At 44.0% G+C, this 19885-nt stretch overlaps 1 protein-coding gene across 36 annotated transcripts in view; it reads left to right on the top strand.

Moving 5' to 3' along the window:
* The first annotated feature begins 307 nt into the window (after positions 1–307).
* Positions 308–19885, top strand: part of LMO7 (LIM domain 7) — a 219205-nt gene continuing 199627 nt past the window's right edge. For 7 of the 36 annotated variants that reach the window (XM_086329937.1, XM_086329940.1, XM_086329946.1 and 4 more), the window contains exon 1: positions 932–1282. In XM_086329937.1, the coding sequence (XP_086186063.1) occupies positions 1273–1282 (10 nt within the window). In that variant the 5' untranslated portion in view covers positions 932–1272. Of the gene's footprint in view, positions 576–717; positions 1283–19885 lie in introns of those variants that run through there. The other 29 variants (XM_086329921.1, XM_086329924.1, XM_086329950.1 and 26 more) reach the window with 11 other exon arrangements.

The raw sequence follows: 19885 nt of genomic DNA on the forward strand, positions 1-19885 counted from the left end.
AGCCTAGACAGATAAGCAGGTTCCTATCCGGAGATCTGATTTGAGTATGAAAAGAATCCACACACTCCAGCCTTTGAGCCTCCTACCCTCCAGACTTGCGCACCTACCCAAGGGCCGCTGCGGATGGTGAATCACGCATCACCTTACTGCTCCAGACGTGTCCTCAAACCACGCAGGATGGCGGGTTTGACGCTCAGGGTGGGGGCTGACTTTCTTTCTCCTCGGACCCTTATTGGAGGGCCGGGACTGGAGTGGCAGGTACCTTCCTCCTTGCCCACCTGGAAGCCAAGCGGAGCGGGGCGGGCCCAGGCTGGGGGCAATGGGCTGCACGTGCCTAAGCCAGTACCCTCACCTGCCGCCAGGAGGGCCCGGGCCACGGAAGGGGGCGGAGACCTGGGAGAGGGGCTGTCCGCACCTGGCGGCGGGGCGGGTGCGCAGCGGGCTCGGCCGGAGCGGGAGCAGGTGAGGGCGGCTGGCCGGGCCGAGCTCCATCGCGGGGGACGTTCTTGGCCGGGAAAGGTGCAATTGTGTGCAGCTATTCCTGGTATGTCAGGCGGGCCGAGCGGCCGCGAGAGGTAGGGGCGCCGTTTCCCGGGGCCCCGGGAGAGGGAAGGCAGCCAGGCGGGCGGAGGCGAGAAGGATGCGGACAGGATGCGGGCGCGGGGGCGCCTCCCCTCCGGGGAGAGGATGGGGGCCCGCGGTCCGGCGGGCGGCGCGGGAGCGAGAGCGTGGCCCGGGCCACGGCCTCTGGGAGGACGGTGGCATCCCCTAGCCCAGACTGTCCGACCACAAAGGCTGCTGCGGCCGGGAGCCCCGGGGCGCCGTGGGGGTGGGGGAGCGGAGGGGGTACGGAAGCGGCGACTGGGCGGCCTGGGGGTGGGCGGGGGCGGGGCATGCCGGGAGGGCGGCGGCCTCGCTGCGACTTTTGAAGTCGAAACAGCCCTCGGGTCTGGTGCGGCGCGCCTCCTCCGGTCGCCCTCCCCGCCTCCCGCGTTCAGTCCGGTCCCCGCGGCGTTTTCGGGAGTTTGGAGAAAGCCACGTCTTCAAGTTCTTGTGGTTCGAAACTTTGCCGAAGTTTCAACAACTTCGCAACAAAGGGAAAAAGACAACGTGCCCCGGAGTCTTGCAGCCGGAGAGAGGCCGGGGCATCTGGCCCGTCGTGCGCGGCACTGCCGCCTTTCTGCGCACCCACCACCTCTCTCTCCCTCTAGTTCTGGAAGGGATGGAGGAGGCGGAGGCCGATTGCGCCCTGGCGTTCGCCGAGGCCCAGCGATGGGTGGAGGTGAGTGCCTTTTCTCCTCTCCTTTCCGCACGAGTTGGCCGTTCTTGCCACTGGACTTTCAGCCGTCTCCCCGGACTTTCGCGGGCGCGGCGCGTCAGGCTGGTTCGCGCCGTAGTTCGGGGGACTTTCCGAGTTCCGTGTCTCTTATCATTTAACGTCCAGCGAAGCTTATCGCTGCCCTCCCCACAACTGTTTCCCTGAGTTTTCCCGGAGCGCCTCTGCCAGGGCCCCGCGGGGTTTGGGGACCGCGCATCCCTGGGGACCATCCCACGTCCGCGGCAGGACTCCGGGGATGTCTCTGCAGGGCGGAGACGGCTCAGGGTCCTCGGGTGCCTTTTTCCGGCGATGGCTAGAAATGCAAACGCCTGAAATACACCAGCTTGGGCAGTACTGTGTGTCGGATGAGAGGGCGGATGGAGGACCCTAAGACACCTGTGGCGCCCCTGGAGCGATGCTTTCTCCGAGGTAGTTTCCTGAGCCCAGGTTGTGTAAGTTAGGGCGCGTGGGCTTTCCTAAGTCGGCATTGACAAGACTAAGATCTCCTGAAATCACTCACTCAAGGGTGGTTATTTACCCAGCTATGCCTCAAGGAGATCTTCCACTCCAGTCTTGGCCTTTAAAAGGAGACGGTCTCCTCGAATATCCAGGATCAGCGCCTTAGGGTTACTTTTGTCTGTGAAATGTTAACACCAGGACTTCTAGCCGTTATCTTTTTGGATGTCAAAGATGACTTTTATAATGATGCTGAGGAAGTTTTCCGAGCAGATGTAAATCAGGAACCACTGCTTGTTAGAGAAGTGTTGTCTTTACCAGCTTGGCAGTCATTTAGGGGTTATTGAAGCCAGGTGCTGGGCTATTCAACGTATTTAAATATTCAAATTAGGATTAAAGATTTTTCCATGGGAAAGACAGCATATTCAAGAATTCCATAGCAAACAGTACCTTAATTTATTTCTTCTTAAAGAATTAAATGTATGTGGGGGAAAAAAGAATAAGCTTTAAATGTTATGGTTTTCACACTAAAGGAAAGTGAATGTCTCACTACCACCTAGCCAGTCGGTGGAGGGCGTCTAAGAAATTAGCTTTGCCATCATTTTGTACTGAAACTCTGAGCTGGTTTGAAGGTGACCTAAAGGTGTGAGGCGAGGGCATGGGGAGGTTGGGAGAAGAATAAACACTGTATTCTGAATTGAAATGAGAGTGGAAAAATTCCAGCTATGTAGTTAAGAGAAATAACTTCCCCCATTCATAAACCTTGACAAGTCAAGCCTTTCAAAGGTAGTTTTCCATTAGCAGTATGTGTACTGCATAATTTTAGAAGTAAAACTTGCCCTTGTTTGAGTGTTAGGGATGTAGAGAGGGAGAAGGGAAGAAATATGGGATACATTTGTGGCCAGACAGGGCTCCAGTGTGGAGGTTACACCTGCAAGTTCAGTGTTTGCTTACCTGTGATTATTGGTGATCTCACTTCCTTTCCTTTTTTAGTATACAGATTTTGAGATCTCTGTTTTGGTGATAACTTGCTTGTAATTGGATAAGATTTCTGTGAGAAATTTGTGATAAACTTTGGGTTTGTGATGTGTTGTGATAAAGGTATCTCACGTACATGGTGAATGTGCTCATCTCCCCAACCCCCACCCCACTCCCCCAAAAGTGTTTGTCAGCAATGATTTGGTAACTTGGTAAAGTGTTTTGTTCCTCATTATCAGAAAACTGAATGTTTCTAAAGGCTATGCCTTATAATATGAATGTGGTTAACTCTTATGAAATTAAAATTGACTTCTTTTTCTCATGCCCCAGGGAGCAAGGCAGTACATTCACTGATGATATGTGAATAATTGACATATTCACCTATACTTTTGGTAAACTTGGGACATTAAAGTGACAGCTTGGTGTTCGCTGCTAGGTGTACGTTATTTCTTCAGTTAGTGTCCGAATGTATCCTTCTTCTTAGCTTTGTCATTACAACCGGGGCACATATTTTAAAATATTGCTCTTGCCAAAAGAAGCAGGATGAGTGACTGTCTCATTGCCATAAAATATCTTAACTCTGAGAACCCCTAATTTGAAAATAAAATATTGATTGCAAAGTATATAAAGTATTTTGGAAAGCATGGACTATTATAGTATAAATCTTTCTCCTGCTGACTAATATTCTTGCTCCATTATGTTATAGTTTACATACACTGAAGCATAAATGTTTCATTCATATGTATGCTTGTTTATGTATATATACATAATGCACATGTATGAACATATGTACTATGTAAATTATGTCATATATAGGCATTTATGTATACATACATAAAAAACACAAATAAATATATCCTTGATATATCATATGCTATCATATAGTGGGCTTCCCTGGTGGCTCAGTGGTAAAGAATCTGCTGCTGGTGCAGGAGACACGGGTTCAATCCTCTGGAGAAGGAAATGGCAACCCACTCCAGTATTCTTGCCTGGGAAATCCCATGGACAGAGGAGCCTGGCAGACTACAGTCCATGGGAAGTAGACAGAAGAGTCAGACATGACTTAGCGACTAAACAGCAACAACAATATTATAGTATACATACTATATGTATTGTACGTAATATGACCTAATCAGCTACCTTTATTTTCAGCTGCAGCTTTGACTAGCCCAAGGTCAAAAGACTCCAATAACCTTGTAAATCTTTGAAAGATAAGCAGAGTCCATGCCGGTATGTCCTTGCCGTTTCTGTGCTCCATCAGCGATTTTAAATAACTAATGTATTACTCCCGCGACCAAAATTAAAATCATTTTTTGTTTTGGGAGGAAGAGGAGAAAGGGTAAGGTGAGGACTAGTGCTTGTTATTCTGACAGTTATTGTCATTTTATGACTATTTCAAATTGTTCTTTGCTGTTTAAAAGTGTATATATACTTAACTTCTGTTTAGTTTCATATTTGAAATAAAAACAAATGTAGGAACATAACCTTCTAAGATAATTCAACATCATGATATTGGATTATTATCTGGTTGAAAATGCAGTTTGGAATATTAATAATGTAGCGAGCTAGTTTATGATTAAGCAGTCATTGGAAGCCAGTGGTTTGGAGGTGATGGCAAAGGGGAAGCTTGAGTCTAGCACGGTCATGGAGTGGGAGAGGAAGTGGCAGAAAACGCACTCCAGACCCTCTAATTTTAGTCCTTTTCTGCAGCACCTTTTAATTTTCTGTACCAAATAGTTGCCCCGTCTTTCTTTTTGGGGGGAGCATTAAAAACCTGTAATAAACAGACAAAATGCCAATGAGATTGAAAACTGAACATTATTGCTCACTGCATTGGTTGGTTACCCATTTCCAGTCTGTGACTTTCATGTTCCTATCTAGGTTGAGGTTTAAACACAGCAGTAATTTTTATGACTGGAGCAGAACAGGCTAGTTTAATTCCACACCTTCCTGCTCCCCTGCCAGCCCTGTTATCTCTGGGTTTGATATTTTCAGTATCACTGTCACCCTGTAGAAGGACCAAAGAGATGCCAGTTGAGCTCATTGTCGTGCTTGGCACCAGAATATGAATCCTTCCCCAGTTACTTCCAGCTGGTCTGTTTCTCCACCTGCCCATTTCTGTCCTTTAGGGATTGTGTGCTGGTCATCACTTTAGTGTGCATTTAGCGCTAAATTTTTAAAGAATTCCACTCTGTGGGTCTCCCACTGATAGTTACATAATCCGCCTAAGTGATGGCCCTCTTTTTCTCTGTAAGCTGTTTCCCTTCTATTGGTGGTTTCCCACCTGTGGTCTGGTGTGAAAGGATTTGCTGAGTGCCCTTGAGTCCTCGGTGCTTAGTGGTGTTGTCTGCAGACAAAACAAAGGTTCTCGTGATTTGTACTGTTGCTTTTCAGATGGATGGAAAGTGTTGTAAACATGCATTTGAAAATCTTAACTGAATTCATAGAAGCATTTCTGGTAATAATATATGGTTTCAATGGACAGATATTAAACTTGAAAAGACTCTGATAAAGATTTGTTTAAAATTTTAAATGTTAGAAAGCAGTTCTTAGTGTAGCTGTTGAAACTGGAATTAGTTTTTCAGAACATAAATTGATTTTGATTTTTGTTTTCTGTGGAGGCATGAAAAGATTTTAAAGTCCTCATATACATTAAGCTGTGAAATGTAGCTTCCACAGCCCTTTACAGTCTGGTCTGTGGCTTTATGTCTTTGTTTTTGCTCATTTTGTGTGTTGTTATTTACATAACTGCCAGATAGCATAGAGATTAAGAGCACAGATTTATGCATTTATCCCCAGAACTTATTTACCTTACAACTAGAAGTTTATACCTTTTGACCACTATCATCCAATTCAGGATAACTATAATTAACATTGCAGTATAGCATATTTGAAAGTTGCTAAGAGAGTAAATCTTCATGTTTTTATCACAAGGAAAAGGTTTTCTGTAACTATTTGAAGAGATGGATGTTGAATAAGCTTACGGTGGTATTCATCTCACAATATATGTCAAATTGTTCGGGGATCCACCTTTCACCTATACAAAGCTGTATGTCAATTAAAAGCACCATTTTGAAATTAAATCTTTAAGTCGTGGCTAGCTTCTCAAATCCTGTAGGCCTCTGTTTTCTTCTTTGAGCCTCCAGTGGTGATGATGCCAGCTGGATGAGGTGCTGACTGTACAGAGGTTGTGTGTTAGTTGCTCAGTCATGTCTGACTCTTTGTGACCCCATGGCCCATAGCCCCCAGGCTCCTCTCTCCATGGGATATCCCAGGCAAGAATACTGAAGTGGGTAGCCATTCCCTTCTCCAGGGGATTTTACTGGCCCAGGGATTGAACGTGGGTCTCCTGCATTGTAGGCAGATTCTTTACCATCTGAGCCAATAGGGAAGCCCATTAAAAGTGTTCCCTAATCCTTGCTTGTGTTTCCCCATGCTCAGGGTGCTGATTTCTAACCTTCAGACTGTTGTGATTGGAGTACTCAGTACACCTCTTTATTCTTTTTTTAATTTAATTTTATTTTTAAACATTACAATACTGTATTGGTTTTGCCAAATATCGAAATGAATCCGCCACAGGTATACATGTGTTCCCCAACCCGAACCCTCCTCCCTCCCCATACCATCCCTCTGGGTCGTCCCAGTGCACCAGCCCAAAGCATCCAGTATCGTGCATCGAACCTGGACTGGCGACTCGTTTCATACATGATATTATACATGTTTCAATGACATTCTCCCAAATCTTCCCACCCTCTCCCTCTCCCACAGAGTCCAGAAGACTGTTCTATACATCAGTGTCTCTTTTGCTGTCTCTTATACAGGGTTATTGTTACCATCTTTCTAAATTCCATATATACGCGTTAGTATACTGTATTGGTGTTTTTCTTTCTGGCTTACGTCACTCTGTATAATGGGTTCCAGTTTCATCCATCTCATTAGAACTGATTCAAATGTATTCTTTTTAATGGCTGAGTAATACTCCATTGTGTCTATGTACCACAGCTTTCTTATCCATTCATCTGCTGATGGACATCTAGGTTGCTTCCATGTCCTGGCTATTATAAACAGTGCTGTGATGAACATTGGGGTACATGTGTCTCTTTCAATTCTGGTTTCCTCAGTGTGTATGCCCAGCAGTGGGATTGCTGGATCATAAGGCAGTTCTATTTCCAGTTTTTTAAGGAATTTCCACACTGTTCTCCATAGTCAGTACACCTCTTTAATCTCCCACACTTGGGGTCTCTGGTTGACCTTTGTGTGAGGCCTTTTCTGGGCTACCAAGCCTCTACCCGACTCGGTTCTTCCTTGTCTCTATTGCTTGTGTAGACCTCTCTTTCTGCACTCTGTGGTATAATTATGTCCATTTTTCCATGTTAGACTAGGTGCTAACTGAAGGCGGGAACAACATTTTATCCTGAGGATGTGGCTCAGTGCCGCATGTTTGTTGAGAGAAAGTACAGTTTTAGGGGCTGTGGCTTTAAAAATTTTTTTCTTTTCTTTTTTTGCCACTTTGCATGGCATGTGGGGTCTTAGTTCCCTGACCAGGGATTGAACCTGTGCCCCCTGCCTTGGAAGTGCAGAATCTTAACCACTGGACTGCCAGGGAATTCCCAAGGCTGGGGCTTTAACAAAACCTATGGACCAGACTTTATCGACTATGCCAAAGCCTTTAACTGTGTGGATCACAACAAACTGTGGAACATTCTTAAAGACATGGGAATACCAGACCACTTTACCTGCCTCCTGAGAAATCTGTATGCAGGTCAAGAAACCACAGTTAGAACTGGACATGGAACAACACACTGGTTCCAAATTGGGAAAGGAGTACATCAAGGCTGTATATTGTCACCCTGCTTGTTTAACTTCTGTGCAGAGTACATCATGTGAAATGCAGGGCTGGAAGAAGCAGAAGCTGGAATCAAGATTGCCGGGAGAAATATCAATAACTTCAGATATGCAGATGACACCACCCTTATGGCAGAAAGTAAAGAAGAACTAAAGAGCCTCCTGATGAAAGTGAAAGAGGAGAGTGAAGAAGGTGGCTTAAAACCCAACATTCAAAAAACGGAGATCGTGCATCTGGTCCCATCACTTTACTGCAAATAGATGGGGAAACAATGGAAACTGTGACAGACTTTCTTTTCTTGGGCTCCAAAATCACTGCAGATGGTGATTGCAGCCATAAAATTAAAAGACGCTTGCTCCTTGGAAGAAAAGCTATGACCAACCTAGATAGCATATGACTTTGTCAACAAAGGTCCATCTAGTCAAAGCTATGGTTTTTCCAGTACCCTGTATGGATGTGAGAGTTGGACCATAAAGAAAGCGGAGTGCCAAAGAAGCGATGCTTTTGAACCGTAGTGTTGGAGAAGACTTTTGAGAGTCCCTTGGACTGCAAAGAGATCAAACCAGTCAATTCTAAAGGAAATCAACCCTGAATATTCATTGGAAGGACTGATGCTGAAGCTCCAATACTTTGGCCACCTGATGCAAAGAACTGGCTCATTGGAAAAGACCCTGATGCTGGGAAATATTGAAGGCAGGAGGAGAAGGAGATGACAGAGGATGAGATAGTTGGATGGCATCATTAATTCAACGGACATGAGTTTGAGCAAGCTCTGGGAGTTGGTGATGGACAGGGAAGCCTGGCGCGCTGCAGTCTGGAGTTGCAAAGAGTCGGACACAACTGAGCAACTGAACTGAGCTGAACTGAAGGACCGGGATTCTTCCCTTCTCCCAGTGTCTGAAGCTGAGCTCTTCACTTTGGCAGTCGGTTGGGAACAGTTACACGATGTGCCTTCCTCTGGGTGCCAGTGTGTGCTTGCCTGTTCGCTCAGTATTTCCTTTTCTGCCCCAACCCTGTTCCTGAGTGAGGTCACTCTACTCCTGCTTTCTAGTTAATGGTTTCCCTCATGGGACTTACATTCAGTCACTTTGTTATCCAAAAATGCCCTTGATGTGCCTACTTTGTACCAGGTATTTGCTGGGCTGTGCATGTGTGTGTTAGTCACTCAGTCGTGTCTGACTCTTCAACCCTGTGAATGTAGCCCGCCAGGCTCTTCTGTCCATGGAATTCTCCAGGCAAGAATACTGGAGTGGGTTGCTGTGCCCTCCTCCAAAGTTTTCTGCATTGGCTGGCAGTCTCTTTACCACTAGCGCCACCTGGGAAGCCCAGAGTTGCAGTCTACCTTTGGTCAAACGTAAAGGTCCATGCCCAGCAACCTAGTAATGTTATCAAGTATTTTTATAGCTCAGGAAGGTTTCCTTGTAGAAGGGCACATCAGTCTTTATCGTTCCACTTTTCTGATTTCTAGCATCATAGAGTGCTCAGGGTAGTTGTGAGCAGCCAAGAGGTGTCTTGATGTCAATTTTTTTTTTTTATTCTTTATGCAGCATTTTAGTCTTCCTGGTGGCTCAGACGGTAAAGCGTGTGTCTACAATGTGGGAGACCCAGGTTCGATCCCTGGGTTGGAAAGATCCCCTGGAGAAGGAAATGGCAATCCACTCCAGTACTATTGCCTGGAAAATCCCATGGACAGAGGAGCCTGGTAGGCTACAGTCCATGGGGTCGCAAAGAGTCGGACATGACTGAGAGATTTCATTTTCACTTCTGCAGCATTTTACTGTTTCTTGAACACATACCTTTATTTAGCAAATAAGGAGGAGTCTTAGGGCAAGAGGGTTGGTAAGAGATGAGGGCGTTCACAAAATTCTCTTGGGAAGGAACTGATTCACACAAACCGGGAACCAGGGTTGAGATGCTGTTAGAATTGCTTGACTCCGAAAAGTGTAAACACATACGACAAGGTATTTCCTGAGGAACTGGGAGGATTCTAGCAGTGTCAGTCATCCTGATTCCTTTCAAGGTACTGGTATAGTGAAAACTAGAAATGGACCTTTTCTTAAAGTGGGGAAAAATACCAGGAACTTGCATCTTTCATAAAAAGAGTGCTCTTGAGCCAGCTAGAGAAATGAACTCACTGGGCCAAAGGCAATGAATGATTTTTTGATTCTTGATAATGTGGGAGCCCTGGGTTTAATCCCTGGGTCAGGAAGATCCCTTGGAGAAGGGAATGGCAGTCCACTCCAGTATTCTTGCCTGGAAAATCCCATGGACAGAGGAGCCTGGTAGCCTATAGTCCACAGGGTCGCAGAGAGACGGACACGACTGAACGCAACTAACACTTTCTCTTTCACACATCACCAGGTTACCCTCTGAAAGCTTTGTGCTAATTTGCAGCCATGAGCAGGGGTAGGGGGTTCCAACCTCTCATTATTCTAACCAGAATTGAAGTTGTCATTTGCATTTTCCATCTAAGTAAATAGATGAAAGATGTATGTTCTACTTTTTCTCAGATCACTAATGATATTTATCTAACCAGTTTTAAAAAAGTGAAGTCGTTAGCCACTCAGTCATGTCTGAATCTTTGTGACCCTATGGACTGTAGCCCACCAGGCTCCTCTGTCCATGGAATTCTCCAGGCAAGAATACTGGAGTGGGTTGCCATTCCCTTCTCCAGGGAATCTTCCTGACCCAGGGATCGAACCCTGGTCACCTGCACTGCAGACAGATTTTTTTACTGTCTGAGCTGCTAGGGAAGCCCCATCCAACAGATAACTCATTGGGTTTCTTCCAGTGAGGAAGGGTGAAGCTGAAACAAGGAGGGTTTGGTCTTCCCTAAAGGCGGTCACAAGAGGTGCATAGGGCCCCTGGGCTCCTGAGGTGAGTCTCTAGAGTCATGGGCATGGTAGGGCCATCGAGGAAGTATCTCCTGATGGTCCCACGTTGCTTTTGGTTGTTTGGAGATAGACCTGTCGAGTTCTCCACCTCATCTCCAGTTACGAGAGGAAAAATGGAACAGTCGGTCATCATGAGGAGGCAGGGCACCTTGATGTTGCTTCAGCCATTTGCAAAGCACAGAAGATCTTAAAGCTTCTCTGAGGCTGAGAGAGGAGTAATGTCCGGAGTGTGTGGCAGGGAGTATGCGATTCATTCAACCCATTGGGGCAGCCCTCGCCCGCTCGTTCTCTCTGGATGCCAAGGGTGTTTCGGGTGGTCCAGGGTTTCTCTTGAGACTAATTGACTCCTTTTACTGCCTCCTTCCTTTTAAAATCTCTTCTCATGTGGCAGCCTGGATGGGAGGGGTGTCTAGGGGAGAAAGGATACATGTATATGTATGGCTGAGTCCCTTTGATGTCCACTTGAAACTGTCACAACGTTGTTAATCGGCTATACTCCAATACAAAATAAAAAGGTAAAAAAAATCACTTCTCAACAGCATGTGAGTTTTAGAAAAGCACTGTTTTGAGAATGTTAGTTAAGAAAAACCAAGCAACATCAACACAATTACCTTTTAGTTAGACTGTTTTAGTTCAGAGAAAATAGAGTGTAGGTTAACTATTTCATCTGTTACTGTCTGCAGACTGAATTTCCTGTGTCGTTCCCATGGCCTCCACTCCCGGATAGAAAGCTCTCATGTGCTTGTTGAATAAATGAAATTTTGCATCCAATCAAAGGGTTGACTGATTTAATTGATGTCTGGAGATCTCCTTAAACCTGTCAACTGTCAGTAATGTATTTGAGCTGAAGGAAATGATAAATTATGTGTACCTGTGTTTACGGTCGCTGAAGGTAATTGTTGGCTATGTTTCTTTAAAAACACTCTCGATGTACCCAAAGCCCTTAGTAAGGATAATAGCTGTCATCTCTGCACAGCTTTGAAACAGAGGTGAGCACACTCACTCTGCCACTTACAGATGAATTGCCACACGGCCCCATAAACAGCTTTTTCAGAAAGTGTAAAATCCTCCCCAATTGACTTCTCAAAACCTGGTTCTAATTCCTGAGTACGGGATGCTCAATTTGGTGCTTATGTGCATTTAGATGGTGGTGCACAGCCATAGACATCACATCTGTCTCTAAGTACATGGAGGATTGTCTTAAGGAGAGAGATTAGGAAAGTTTTCTCTGGGCTCAGAGGGCCAGGTGGTGCAATGGTAAAGAATCCGCCTGCCATTGAAGGAGACACAAGAGGCGTGAGTTCAATCCCTGGGTTGGGAAGATCCCTTGGAGTAGGAAATGGCAACCCTCTACAGTATTTTTGCCCAGAAAATCCACTGGACGGAGGAGCCTGGTGGGCTACAGGCCATGGGGTCGCAAAGAGTCGGACGTGACTGAGCACGCATACAGAGGGCAGAACTGGTAATTACTAAGTGGGTACAGTGAGACTTTCAGCTCAAGTGTTTTGAAGACCTTCTATAAATAAAGAGCAGTCCTACACCAGAATGGACTGAATTGAATGGTGGCTTGCCTCCTAGTGAGGGTTTTACAAGAGTAGGTGAGTAACTGACCATTGAAGCAACCACTGTTTTTTTTTTTAATCACATGAAAGACACGTGGCTAGAGCATTATACTTACATGGTCTTATAATGAAGGACTGTTATTTCCCAAAGGTGTGTGTGTGTTTTCAGATGAGGAGAAAGAAGGATGAAAGGTAAAATAATTTGCTCAAGGAAACACTAGAACTAGTAAATGGTGGTTGGGGATTTGAAACCAGGCAGTCTGACTCTTAATCAGTATACCGTATTGTTCACGAGGCCACTGGTCAGTAAATCGTGGTGAAGGATTTAGAAATCAGGAAGGCAATGGGCTGTCGGTCTTCATTCCATCTACAGCTGTGTGATTAGCTGCTTTCTGTTTCTGACAAGTCCTGCACACGCAACAGGTTCTGTCTCGTGACGTTAGTGCCTGGAAAACTCATGATCGAATATTATTTAAGCCACAGCATTGCTGATAGACACTCAAGTAATTGCAGACTTTAGATTTGTATGTTCTGGTGTATGTTATGTGTTGTTCAGTCGTGTCCAACTCTTGCAATCCCATAAACTATAGCCCACCAGGCTTCTCTGTCCATGGGATTTCCAGACAAGAACACTGGAGTGGGTTGCCATTTCCTTCTCCAAGGGATCTTCCTGGACCAGGGATTGAACCTGTGCCTCTTGTGTTGGCAGGCAGATTCTTTACCCCTGAGCCACCAGGGAGGCCCTCTGGTGTATATAGGTGCTTCATAAGCCCTTTAAAGTGTTAAAAAGGGGAAGATTTTTACATCATGACATGAAGCTATACTTTAAGTTAGTGTAGGAGATAAATGATATCTAACTAGCTTCTTCTCTAAACAATTTACAAGAGTCTCAATTTTTTCTTTTATTATACCTGATTTTAAGTAGCCCATGGTATAGCAAAAATTGTTCAGACTGTGACTATATAGTGCTTTGAGATGTATGTCACGGTTTCTGATGAGCATGTATGTGTGTGCTCAGTTGCTTCATTTGTGTCTGACTCTGTGCTTCCAGGGATGGTAGCCCACCAGGCTCCTCTGTTCATGGGATTCTTCAGGCAAGAATACTTAGTGGGTTGCTGTGCCCTCCTCCAGGGGCTCTTTCTGACCCAAGGATCAAATCTGTGTCTCTTGTGTCTGCTGCATTGCAGGCAGATTCTTGACCCACTGAGCTACTTAGGAAGCCCTTTGATGAGGGCACTTTCTAGTTAATGTTTTAGACTTGTAAGGACTGAAGCACAGACCATGATAAAAAGATTCCACATTTTTGACTAGATTTAAATTTGACTTAGGTGTCTGAGCTGGGAAGGGAATACCTGATTTATTTTATTTTAACACCATTTCATAATATTGAAGAGGAGGGCAGTTGTTACTAACCTTGTAACAAAGTTTGATTCTGGAATTCTTCTTTGTTTTAAAGTCTCTCATTCTACCTGAGGAAGGAGAAAATAAGCATTTTTGCCTTTACTTCTTGAGTGCTGTTTTTTGATTAACTTGGAATTTTACCCTGTTGCCTGTAAAAATATCGTCCATCTACCAGTAGCATCAGACAAAGTTGACCACACCTTGCTTCTTGCAACATTTTTTGCAATTGCCCTCTGGGTTTTTCTCCCATTTTACTTGATATTTCTGGTTTTCCTTTGTAGACTAATTCATCGAGTAAATATCAAACTCCTGGGGTTCATTCATCTTTCCGTGTCACCTCTTCTTTGTCTACAACCGCTCCCTTGCAGGCGTTATTGGATCCATAGCTTTGTACACCTTCTGTGTGCTGATAGCCTCCACATATATATTCTTGACCCTGACATTGTTTCTAAGACCCACCTCATACATGTATGTGTGTATACACACACACACACACACACACACACTCACACACACTCAAGATTTCCAGTTGTAGGTCAAATATATTGGCACGTCACACTTGGTTCAGAACAAAATTCTCAGTTTCTCCTCCCAACTACTACCTTCTCATTCCTCTAATGTTTCCCATTTTAGTAAACGACACCACTGGTCACCCGCTTGCTCAGGTTCCCAACTTCAGAGTCATTGTTGATGCTCATTTTGATCACATCCCACATTCAGGCTGACAAGAAATCCAAGTGGCTCATATCCTCAAATACACCCAGAATCTGCCCCTCATTGCCTGCTTTTTCCAAAGTTACAGCCAGGTTCCTCCTGAAAAATGTGAACCAGAGAATTTTTTATTCAGCTCTTCCCTCTCTGCCCTCCATAGTGGATACCGTTATGTTGAGAACAAAATCTGAATTTTTAACCCACGTTTTTCAGGGCCCCACAAGACCTATTTCCCCACAAGACCTATTTTCTTTTTGCCTATCTCATCTCTGCTCCCTCTCTCCATCTGCTTGCCATGCTCCAATCATCCTGGCTTTCCTGCTGTTCCTCAAATGTGCAGAGGTTTTTTATTATAGGACATTTGCATTGCTGTTCCTTCTGCATGAGTATATTTCCCTCACCTAAATCTCAGTTTAAATGACACCACCTCCTCCTCGTCTCCCTCTCTATACAGTAATCACACTTGTGACTCCATACTCTTGTACTTCATAGCACTTGTCATCACTTGCTGTTATATGATGTATATTTTCGACTTGACTTACTCCTATAAGAATGAGTATTTTATTTAGAAGGCAGTCAATAAATGGAAAAATAAATGGATGAATGAACAAGTGTCTTAATTCTTTATGTGTGATGTTTTCTAACTGATATAACTGGCTTTCTGGCAGTTCTTCACTCAATAAGACAGGTTGATTTTATTATATTAAGATTTTTTTTTTTGGTTTTGTTTTTCATTTTTTAAGTTCAGCTCTGGATTGAGCAGGTTTAAAGCATGTTTTTAAAATGCAGGTTTCAACCATGAGAAATTGAGTTTGCTCAACCAATTGTAAAGATGCCCAAAGGGGAGCAAGTATCATAAGGTAATAAACATCCTAGAAAATTGTCACATGAGCCGCCTCAGCTGAGTATCCTGCCCTGGGGACAGTGCATCATCATGAAACTATAGGTATTGGTCATGAAAAAGTCTTACAACTCCCTGACTGGTGTCCTCTCGCTTGGGCATGGACCGTCTGCAGGAACTAACTGGAGACAGGCTGAAAATAGCTTTACTTTGTTTGGAAACAAGAGAAAATAATTACAAATTTGAGAATGAGAACACTTCTCCTTTCGGCCCAGTTTCAAACGTCAGTCTGCTTCATATTTCCCAGGTGCTGCACTTAATACCAGTTTTTTAGGACTCACTCTGCAATGGCACATGAAGCTGGGGAGTGCAGGCTTCCAAAGAACTGCATTAGGACATGAGGGCAAAAGGGAAGCTGAAACGTTCTGTCTGTTGGATACAAACTGACTTTCTCTTAATGCACTTAAAAAAATTATTCCTCCTAGCTGTCATGTGAATTCAGTGATAGTGCTTTATTTTATAAATATGATTTTGATAATTGTTTCAAGTTGACAGCATGATAATTCGACCTTTGTATATACTACAAAGTGATCACCACCACAAGTCTGGTGACCAGCTGTTAAATATAATAATTTTTTTTTTTTTCAGATGAGAAAAGAGTGGCTCAAAGAAGTTAAGTTTCTTTCCCAGCACTTCTGGGACTGATAGAACCAGTGTTTGAAGTTAGATTTTTCTAACAGAAAAACCTAACTGTTTCATTGATCTTCCTCTGTTTCTCTCCCTCTTTTGTAGTTGGACCTAATACTATGGCATGTGCATGCTGTTGTACGTTCTGTACGTCTGCCTCTGTCTCGTGCTTTTCTTATTTCACAAAAAGCATAAGAAAATGCTCAGACTTAATATACATGTAGTGTGAATTAACACTAAGATGTGAATAGGTACTGTTGAATAATTTCGTGTGTTGAGATGAAACGGACTTAGAGACAGTGTATGTGCATGCGCCTGTATGTATTGAGGAAGCGGGGTACAGGGGCACTGACTTTAGTGGTACTTCTTGGAGCTCCTCCTGGCAGGTAAGAGACAGTTCCAGGGCGGCATGGGGATAAATGCCTGCGTGTTGTATAGCATATCTTTGGGGGAAATGGGAGAACAATTTGGAAGCTCTTAGAGAAGGTCCTTGAGTTGGGCCAGAGAGATGATGGGTCGAACATGGTGTACAGGGGAGTTAAGTTGGGCTGCAGTGGCTCTGGAGAAGGCAATGGCACCCCACTCCAGTACTCTTGCCTGGAGAATCCCATGGACAGAGGAGCCTGGTGGGCTACAGTCCATGGGGTCGTGAAGAGTCGGACACGACCGAGCGACTTCACTTTCACTTTTCACTGTCATGCATTGGAGAAGGAAATGGCAACCCACTCCAGTGTTCTTGCCTGGAGAATCCCACGGACGGGGGAGCCTGGTGGGCCGCCGTCTATGGGGTCGCACAGAGTCAGACACGACTGAAGCGACTTAGCAGCAGCAGCAACAGTGGCTCTGGCATGGGCAAGGTCCCATTGGATTGTTCTGTTGTCAGGACAGTGAAGCTTGTAGTCTACTTAGCATGGAAAGTGCTTATTTGAAGCTAGTGAGAATGTCAAGCCCAAAGTGTGGATAAAGAATTAACATTTTGGAATATAAATGCCATAGAATTTAATATAATTTCTGTCCCCTGGGTTCCAACATCATTTGGAACCCAGGGGACAGAATGGGACCAGAAGCAGGGAATGACCATATCACCTAGAAGATCAAGGTATGTATCCCGGCAGTAAATGTCTTCTGCTCAGAGGAAAGGAAGAGGAAAGAGAGGTTGTGGTCAAAATGCTGGGCAGAAAACGAGGAGTGTGTTAGGCATCCTAAGGGAAGTGTTGGTTCCATGAAAGATAGAAGAGAATTAGCAGCAGGGTTCAGGACTAAAAGAAGTGATCAAGGGAAGAGAAAATGGAACAAGGCTGTTGAATTTGGCAAGAGAAGTCTCTCACTTGTTGAAAATAGAGCTTCGGCGTGTTAGTGTGGGAGCCAAGTGAAGCTTCAGGAAATCTTTCCGGGAAGTCTTGTTATGGGGGTAGGCATGCCTGGAAGCAGAGGTAGGAAGAGCTATCCAGGAAATCTATATTTTCTTCATTTGTGTTAACAAAATTGTTCCCTACCCCCAGCTTACGTATACCAGAGGTACAAACCGTTCACACTTAAGGGTGTACACTCTAGGATAGCAGGTCTGAAGGCATCATCATGGTCTCCCCATAAAGTACTAAAGTTGAAGTACACAGCTGTCTTTTAGAGGTCTGTGCCCTTGATGTGCTGGAGATCATCTGGAAGGCATTTTAATCTTCTTCTGAATTTATTTCCTCTTTCCTAAACAGGGAAAGTATCTCTCTTCTCCCTCGGGTTTTGAGCTGATATTAATTTGGTGAAGATACTTTGTTTATAGTATTTAGAATAAATATATCTTAATAGTTTTGATTTAGTGACTCTAAGAAGTGATATTAATCAGAAACAGATGGTAGTAAAAGAAATAAAGCTTTTTTCAACTTTTAGAGATGCACACTGCTGCCATGAAGGTGTACATTTGCACATGTTGGATTTGTTCCTTTGTTGCGAGTAGCGTGCTGTAGTGACGAGAGGGGCAGAGTTTGGGATAATACTGCCCAGGCATACCTCATACGTGGCAGGTCCAGATAAAATGTGTGACCACGGACAGGATGCGTAGCATCCCTAGGGCTAAGTTCTCACTACTATAAAATGAGGATTGCAAGGTGGCATAAGATTTAGGAAAAAAAGGAAACAAAGATATGTAGGTACTTGACAGATGATAAGTGTCCTTGTTCTTATTCTTCTGAAACAGTGGTAAAGAATCTGCCTGCCAATGCAGGAGATGCAGGAGACACAGGTTTGATCCTTGGGTCGGGAAGATCCCCTGGAGAAGGGAATGGCTACTTCAGTATTCCTGCCTGAAGAATTCCATGGACAGAGGAACCTGGTGGGCTACAGTCCATGGGGTCACAAAGAGTCAGATGCAAGTGAGTGAGTGTGCACACGTACACGCACATCTGTATATAGTTAAAAATTAGATGATTAATTGATATCTTTTGTTGTTTCCTAGAATGGCTAATTTTTACAGATATGTGTGTGTACCTGAGCACATGGATGCCTGTGGGTGTGAATCCCACAATGCATTTAGATAACTTGCTGTGTATTCTGACCTTTAATTTTCAAATTTGAGTCTTTATTAAGTCCCTTCTGTAGTGTTCTTAAGCTGTGATAAAAATCCTTTCGTTTATAAGGGCTTGAAGTTAGAATGAACAAATGCCTTACAAGCAATGAGTTCTGTTTTTGTATGTTTGTTTTACCTTTTATTTTGGGCTGTGCCGCTCAGCTCGTGGGATCCCAGTTCCGCATCCAGGGACTGAACCCAGGCTCTCAGCAGTGAAAGTGCAGAGTCCCAGCCACTGGACCACGGGGAATTCCCTGAATTCTGTTTCTTGATGATACTCTCATCTTCTTCTTTCCAGGGACTCTGTACGTTTTAGCACTTGTTTGCTTCTGATTCTTTCCTGTCAGTGAACTTACAGTATAAATCTAAGGCTAATCAACTTGCCTGAGACCTTTTAAGTTTAAGAAAGAGAATTCTATATTAATTGTGCTGTTGAAGACACAGCCCTGTGTTCTGTTCTCACTACTGTTTTCTGTTCAGCTTCTAGTTTCAGATCAGAGAGTAGGTTATGTAGATTACTTGCATTAAGCGTCTTTTCATATAAACTGTTTTTTCAAGTCTCTATACAGTAAGTGGGAGTGGGGCAGGGGCCAGTGCATGCTCTGTTATGCCTGACTCTTTGTGACCCTGTAGACTGTAGCTCTCCAGGCTCCTCTGTGCATGGAGTTGTCCAGCCAAGGATACTGCAGTGGTTACTATTTCCTACTCCAAGGAATCTTCCCAACCCAGGGGTAGAACTCGTGTCTCTTGCATCTCCTGCATTGGCAGGCAGGTTCTTTATCATTGGCGCCACCTCTATACGTTACTGTTATTTCAATTATTCTTTGTTCTTCATGCATCTTTTTAATCCTTCAAGTTACTTTTTTATGTTTTGTGTGTGTGTCTTTGAGTCATGTCATTAATTTTGCTTTTCTGCTGTATTCAATTGTAAGATCCTTCCAATAAAGACATTTTTTTAGATGTCTTCCTAAAAAGGAGCCTAATGAGCTATTTTAGAAAAGAGAAGCTTTTATAGTTTCCATGAAGAAAGGAAATGCATTTTAGGTGTTATATTCAAATGATAACTTTATGGAACTGATTGTTTTTAAGCCAATTTGCAAACATTTTTAGACTTGGAAAATGCTTGTAAGTCCTGAAAGGTATCACTTGCCAAATAGCTGATACTTTTGAAATTTGGCCTTAGTTCTGGTAAAAGAATGTGGTTGACAACCACACTGTAATTTACAGTAATCCTTTTTGTGTAAGGAAATGAATCTTCTTGGCTTAATAAACTCCAGATGAGTTTCTGGCTTCTTGATTATTACCAAATCATTTAAAAGTAAGGTTTCATTATACAGTTTAGGTACAGCCACCCTCTCTGTGCTTGTAATGGCCGATGTGATGTTAAATCCTTCGTGCAACTAGAGCATTTGGGGGGAAAATTACATTTGGGTGGGTCATTTTGGAGCACAAGTTTATGATGTGCCTTAAGGAGATCATGTGGAAGACCCATAGGAAGTTCTGCTAGTGTCATAAAACAGAATTTTCTTGGAAGCTCACCTAAATATTTCTACTTTTTATTAGTTACCTTTATCTGTAGAAGAGTCTAAAAATGTAGATGGACACATAACTGCTTCCAACAATTTGGAGGT

This window comes from Bos grunniens, chromosome 12 (genome assembly GCF_055505025.1).
Source record: "Bos grunniens cultivar Pamir isolate PY7600 chromosome 12, Bosgru_T2T1.0, whole genome shotgun sequence".
Classification (NCBI taxonomy): Eukaryota; Metazoa; Chordata; class Mammalia; order Artiodactyla; family Bovidae; genus Bos; species Bos grunniens.